Raw genomic sequence first — 6,917 nt, forward strand, 5'->3', positions numbered from 1 at the left:
TCCCCTTCCATAAGAACATCAGGATTCTGGCTCCCTGGTGTCCTTTCTCTCCTTGGGAGAGGCTGTAGCCAAATAGGACCTGCTTCTGGCTCACTAGGTCTCAACCTTTTCGGAAATAAAAACTGGTCTAAGGTTGTCTGTTTCTGTCTTTTCTTCAACACAGTTCTGTATTATGACATGACATTGTCATTAAGCAAGTTAATGCAACGATTAGTTTTTTCTCTGTCTGGGAGGGTCTTCTATACAAATGTTTGTAGCTCTGTCCATTTTTTCAGGATGTCCTTTATTTCAGAAGAGGACATTTGCTGCACTGATTGTTGATCCTCCCCCTCCTCTTCAGAAATCTCCTCAGCTGCCATTCTCTGTTGCTCAGCCAGAAGTTGCTGAAGTTCCTCTCTAGACAATTTCTCTGAGTGTTCCTCCACCAGTTCCTCAACATCACCACTGTCAACCTGCAAGCCTATGGACTCGGCTATAGTGACAATGTCATCAACCACAGGGTCAGTTGCAGGCTCAGGCTTCTCTACAAAGCCTTCAAAGTCTCTCTCTTCTATAATTTTAGGCCACACTTTCTTCCAGGCAGATCTTGGTGTCCTTAGAGAGACATTGGCCCAGGATTTCTCTATTAACCCCACACAGGAAAGGATGTTGTAATGTTTCTTCCAGAATTCTGAAGCATTTCTGGAACAGTTCCTTGGTGTATAGCTTCTTAAAGTTAGCTATAACCTGCTGGTCCATAGGCTGCAGTAGAGGAGTTGTATTAGGTGGGAAGAATTCTCCTGTAAGCCATGGGAATTCTTCAGCCAAATCTTCCAAGTCTCTTGGGTGAGCAGGAGCATTGTCCATGATTAGGAGAGCCATGAGTGGTAAGCCCTTGTCCTCTAGATATTTCTTAACAGTAGGACAGAAAACCTCCCTGATCCACTCAAGAAAAAGCACTCTTGTTACCCAGGCTTTTGCATTAGATCTCCACATGACCCCTAGCCTATTCTTCATGACTGTATGTTTTCTGAACACTCTAGGGGTCTCAGAGTGATAAACCAAGAGAGGCTTTATCTTTAGGTCACTACTTGCATTGGCACATAACAATAAGGTTAGCCTATCCTTCATAGGCTTGTGGCCAGGCGTTTTCTGCTCTTCCTGGGTAATGTATGTTCTCCTGGGCATTTTCTTCCAGAAAAGCCCAGTTTTATCACAGTTAAAAACTTGATGAGAGCAAAAGCCATTTCTCTTTATCATTTCAAAGTGGCGTATGTAATTTTCGGCAGCCCTTTTATCAGCACTGGCTGCTTCACCATGCCTAACTACGCTATGAATCCCAGTTCTCGCTTTAAAATTGTGAAACCACCCCATACTGGCATGAAATGTTTCACCACTATCACTTGTTGATGGCTTATCCTTTAACAGATCTGCATTTATAGCCCTAGCTTTTTCACAAATGATTGACTCAGATAGGCTGTTGCCTGCCATCTGCCTTTCGTTTATTCACACTAATAGCTTTTCTAACTCGTCTAACACTGTTGATTGAGTAACACCTTTAGCAACACTAGCTTCCTTATACAAATCTTTTCATTGTAAAATTGTGAAGATGGTGGATTTCAACATGCTGTACATGCTAGCGAGATCGGTCACACGAACGCCACTCTCATATTTACGCACAATTTCCTTCTTTGTTTCGATCGAGATCGCTTTCTTTACCTTCGTTGTCTTCTCTTCCTTACTTAGCTTCTTTGGGGCCATTTTGATAGTAATTATCCAAATGAATAATATAAATCACTGCACTGAGAAAAAAATACGTCCACAAATACACGTATCTCGACTACGACTGCCGCTTGCAAACGCTTTCGGCTGTTTGTTTATAATCGCGCGAGCGGATACACGTGACCGCATCCGGGTCGTAACGCAAGTTGTTGGTCGTAAATTAAAACAAATTTTGGTCGTTAATCAATTTGTTCGCATGTCAGGCCGGTCGTATGTCAAGGGTCTACTGTATGTATTGTTTAGCTTTAAACTTTAAGACGGAAACTTGTAGATCATCTAATCCGTGTTGCCATCAGGGAAAAGTACTGTTTCTTCCCAATGAAGAGGCCTATCCACGAGAATTAAATTTTGTTGTTTGTGAGTTGCAGAGACATAAGTTGGTGGTGTGCAGTGCAGGCAGGAGTGTTGGTGAGTGAAGTGAGCAGGGTGTGAATCCCCCTAGTAATAAAGGAAACAAAATATTGAATCATTGTAATGTGCAGATAATGCTGTCCTGAGTTTCTGGTGTAGTTTAAATACCCCAGTACATTTTTATTCACTGTATGCATAACAGTATGTAAATCCACGTGTTGTTTTGCAGAACTCATTCCTGTTTAGCCCCTTTTTAGATAAGCTAAGTGTCTCTGCTTTCTTTGCTTTAATTTATTATTATTCTTTTTTACTTTTACGGTTACAAAGATCATTTAACTTACCTGTGAGTCTGCAGTACCTTGGATTGAGGAGCGGCTATAGCACAAGTGAAAAAGGAACATGTACAAAATATATAAGGTGTAATAACTTGGCATAACCTCACCGAACGTAAATTTGAAGCAGTATAATATTCATTAATTGAATGTTTGTTTTAATATATACAATTGTGTAAATACATCAGTGCTTTTAAATGGGATGTTTTCAGATTTCATAAATTGGTACAGTGTTCTGTGTTTTTAATCTCTCAGTGAAAATGAAGACTTCACAATACATTTTCTTTTAGAATAAGCAGGCAACATTTCAACAAATTTGGTCAATGAGGAGTTAAGTGGTTTTATACAGATATAATGACAGCTGTAGTTTTTTTTCCCTGCCACTTTAAGTGAACACACATGTCAGTTTTTTTAAACCATTGTAGGGGTGTTTCACTGCGATTGCTGGGTTTACTGACAACTGGTACATGCCTAAACACTTGTAGAACATAGTACTGTTTCTAGAAAGGACTGTGAATATCTGTATGCTATTTTCCATTTTTAGTTGTCGTTTAAAAAAAACTGTAAACTACATTGTATAATGTCAATTATATAATTTTGCCATGGCCATAATGTGAACTGTCCTTTGTTTGTTGGTTTGTTTGTTTGTTTGTTTGTTTAGGAGAGTCAAGTCCTTTTAACCTTAACAAACCCTGTAGAGAATATCACTCATGTTACTTTACTTCCATGCGAAGAAGGAGACCAGGATGACCAAAGCACTGCAAAAGTATGTAATCTGGAGTACTCGCATTAAATGTGAGGGGTACATGAATTAATACGGTTTTATTTTCTGGCTACATTTTTGTTTAATGTAGGCAAGACATTTTAGGTTGTGCAGGGTCTTAATGGATGCATAAGAATCTGATGACTGTTTTTAAATAGAATATTGATGAGCTTCTTTTCCCTTCCTGTTTTGAACATGAAAAATTAATTTTTAGTGAATTATTCTTATACAGTTATTATACTATGAGTGGGAAACATACAGGGCAGCAGTACAATTTCTATGACTTAACAGATAGTTTTATCTAATGCAGTTTACATAATACAATTTTTAGCATATGTTTCATGACTGGCAGGTTAATTTACATACTAAAGAGTTTATGCTGAGTTAGTGGCGGACAGGGAACAAGCATTTTTATAGTGTACTTTCCGTTCTGTCATGTTGATTGTTTACTTTACACAAGTATTTTTAAAATGGCTACTGGTTAAGGGTATCAAGGGTATTTAGACTTAACTGTTTGTAATGTTGGCATATGTTTACCTATTATGTACTCTAGGTTGTGCTTTCACCCAAGGAGCTAGTCTTGGCTGGCAAGGATGCTGCAGCTGAATATGATGAGTTAGCAGAACCTCAAGATTTTCAGGATGACCCAGAGTATGTATTTCTTTCATAGATTATCTATATTTAGTTTAATTTTCTATATCACTTTTCACTAAATGCATGCTCAGCATTTGTGCAGAAATTTAATACTGTAATACATTAATAGTAAATTATTAAACTATGAGAACTTCATGCACAGACATATAAATAACGTTAATCTTCAGTTATACTAATATAAACAAATAATGATAATGTTAGATCCATAATGACAAGTGGCCATATGGCCACTAAGGTGAGGAAATAAGAAGAAGATTTCTCTCAAGCTACACTGTGCTCGGATAATGTAACTTTACAGTTCTGCTTGGCTATCCCAACTTAAAGTGCCAGATAGTATTCTTAAATCATTTTTAATAATACATGATTTTTCCATTGAATAAATGAAACAATCTGTGGACTTTACTTGATCTGCCTTTAAAACATTTCCTGCCATTTTCAGATGTCTGGGTTTTGTTATAGATTGTTTCATTTGAGCTAAGTTTTACCATACATTTATTACAATTTTCCTGGTGTGATTTATCTTCAGCAGTAAAATTAAATCATTTTTTATATGAGGTGTGTTCATATCCTGTGCATTTTTTTGCTATTTTCTGAACATCAGAGCGACTTTGAATATAACAAAAATAAACTTATGCAGCTGTTGCCACCTCCAAATAACCCTGCTGTAGAAAGCAGAGTCTTTGCACATTACAGAAACATAACCAAAGACATTAAGTCACGTTTTGCATGGAAATTGTCAAACTTCATAGCAGCAGCATAACATTTCCAGATCATAAACCAAAGCATTTTGTCACAATAATTTGGAATTTCAAAAGAGTTTTTGACATCATTTGGCAACTTTGGTAATCTTCATAAAATTAAATACTATAGTGGAAAAGATTGTGTGTGTCTGAGGCATAGTTTTAGATTTTGCAGTTCATTAGATAATTATAAATTATTATCAATGAAATATTTTAAAGAAATTGCACTTTTATAAATGTATTAGCTATTAATTTTTTTTAATTTTTTTTTTATTAACAGCATTGTTGCTTTTAGAAAATCCAACAAAATTGGATTTTTTATCAAGGTCACACCACAGCAGGAGGAGGGGGAAGTGACAGTGTCATTTAAACTCCGACATGACTTCAGAAATCTGGCGACACCAATCCGCCCCATGGATGAAGGGGAACAAGGAACAGAGGCAGTCTGGCTTGTTCACCATGTGGAGCTTAGTCTGGGGCCACTGGCTGCATGAATTTGACCAAAAAAACTATCCTTAATTTACACCTGTACATTTGATTAGCAACTTGCTATTGCAAAAAGTGAAATAATCTGTTTTGCATAACAGCAAATAAGAACATAAAATGCACATTCTGGTTACAGTAAAATATCTTCAGTCCCATTCTTGTTGCACAGTCAAGATTAGGCTAAATGTTATATATAGTTTAGAATACACAAAGCTAATTAATATTTATTCCACATGTCATGTTAAATAGCTTTTTTAATGTTCAATGCAAAGCTGAATGAGAGGAAGAAGTGCTAACTTTAAGTCTGTATTAATATATAGGTGTACTTAAGCAACAGTTGTTTGGAGATTATTATGCTAGTCCAGTATGTTCGCAGCATGAAACAAATTGAATCCCCTGTCCCCTTTAAAATAAATTACTTTAGTTTATCTTGTCATATTTAGTCATTTAAAAACACAAATAGCTGTACTCAGCTTATCATTAATTCTGATTTATTGAATATGGTATACCTGCTACTCATTTAATGGATATTTACCTGAAAGGAAAGCTGTGTTTTTCCTCAAAACCATGGGTTTGACATACTTAATAAATGGCTATTAAAATCTTAATAAACCACTGTATAGGAATGAAACCCTCCAACTCATCTTGAGCTGAAATGAGTGGATTCAGTGAATGAATGGATGGATGGATGGAGGGAGGGAGTATTTTCACAAAAAGTATAAAAGTTATTGGTTGTATAATCTGCCCTTCCTCTAGAAACTGCCCAGTGCTAAATTTGGCTAGCTTCTCCTACAAGAAAGCTACAATCAGCATTTACTTTGTTTGCATTTGCTTAATATTGTTATTTAAAAATATCAATAAATAAAAAATGTACATAATTGTTGTACAAGTTGTGTGTTTATTTCAACTGAAAGCAGTGGGTCCAGATGGAGTATCGCCATGACTGCTGATGGCCTGTGTGTTGGAGCTGGAGAGCCTGGAACAGGGGAGAGTCCAGAGGCTTTGGAAAACATCTTGCATCACCCCAGTCCCAAAGGTATCGCATCCTAGTGAACTGAATGACTTCCGGCATGTCGCTCTGAAGTTCACATGTAATGAAGACCATGAAGCGGCTGCTGCTTCACCACCTGAGGCCACAGGTCCGCCACGCCCTCGACCCTCTGCAGTTCGCATACCAGGAGAAGGTGGGAGCGGAGGATATGCTACACCGATCCCTCTCCCACTTGGACAGAAGCAGTGGTGCTGTAAGAATAATGTTTCTGGACTTCTCTAGCGCCTTCAATACCATCCAACCTCTGCTCCTTTGGGACAAGCTGACAGAGATGGGAGTAGATTCAGACCTGGTGGCATGGATCGTGGACTATCTTACAGACAGACCTCAGTATGTGTGTCTCATATACATCGGACTTCCAGTACAACTCGGAGTCCTGCCATGTGCAAAAGTTTGCTGATGACCCTGCTATCGTGGGCTTTATCAGGAGTGGGCCAGAGGAAGAATATAGGAACCTAATCAAGGACTTTGTTAAATGGTGCAACTCAAACCACCTACAACTGAACACCAGCAAAACCAAGGAGCTGGTGGTGGATTTTAGGAGGCCCAGGCCCCTCATTAAAATGTAAATCCTTTTTGAATATTGTGTGGTACTGCAGTTCATATTTCAGCCATATGATGGTGCTGGTACATCTGCAAATGCTTATTTTTCTTTCAGAATGTAACATTCTTATTTTGGATTTTTTTTTTTCTGTCCTGGTAATCCAAAAAAAGTAAACAAGGTCTAATACTGAGGTTGCACAGCTTTAGAGCAAATGTTAAAAACAAGAATAAGGGAG

General features: G+C 37.7%; 1 protein-coding gene across 3 annotated transcripts in view; it reads left to right on the top strand.

Moving 5' to 3' along the window:
* dctn4 (dynactin 4) overlaps window positions 1-5,965 on the top strand; it is a 72,669-nt gene extending 66,704 nt beyond the window's left edge. For all 3 annotated transcript variants that reach the window (XM_039773985.1, XM_039773983.1, XM_039773984.1), the window contains 3 exons: window positions 3,106-3,210; window positions 3,761-3,858; window positions 4,882-5,965. In XM_039773985.1, the coding sequence (XP_039629919.1) occupies window positions 3,106-3,210; window positions 3,761-3,858; window positions 4,882-5,095 (417 nt within the window). In that variant the 3' untranslated portion in view covers window positions 5,096-5,965. The remainder of the gene's footprint in view (window positions 1-3,105; window positions 3,211-3,760; window positions 3,859-4,881) is intronic.
* The last annotated feature ends 952 nt before the right edge of the window (window positions 5,966-6,917 follow it).

Source organism: Polypterus senegalus, chromosome 13 (genome assembly GCF_016835505.1).
Source record: "Polypterus senegalus isolate Bchr_013 chromosome 13, ASM1683550v1, whole genome shotgun sequence".
Lineage (NCBI taxonomy): Eukaryota > Metazoa > Chordata > Cladistia > Polypteriformes > Polypteridae > Polypterus > Polypterus senegalus.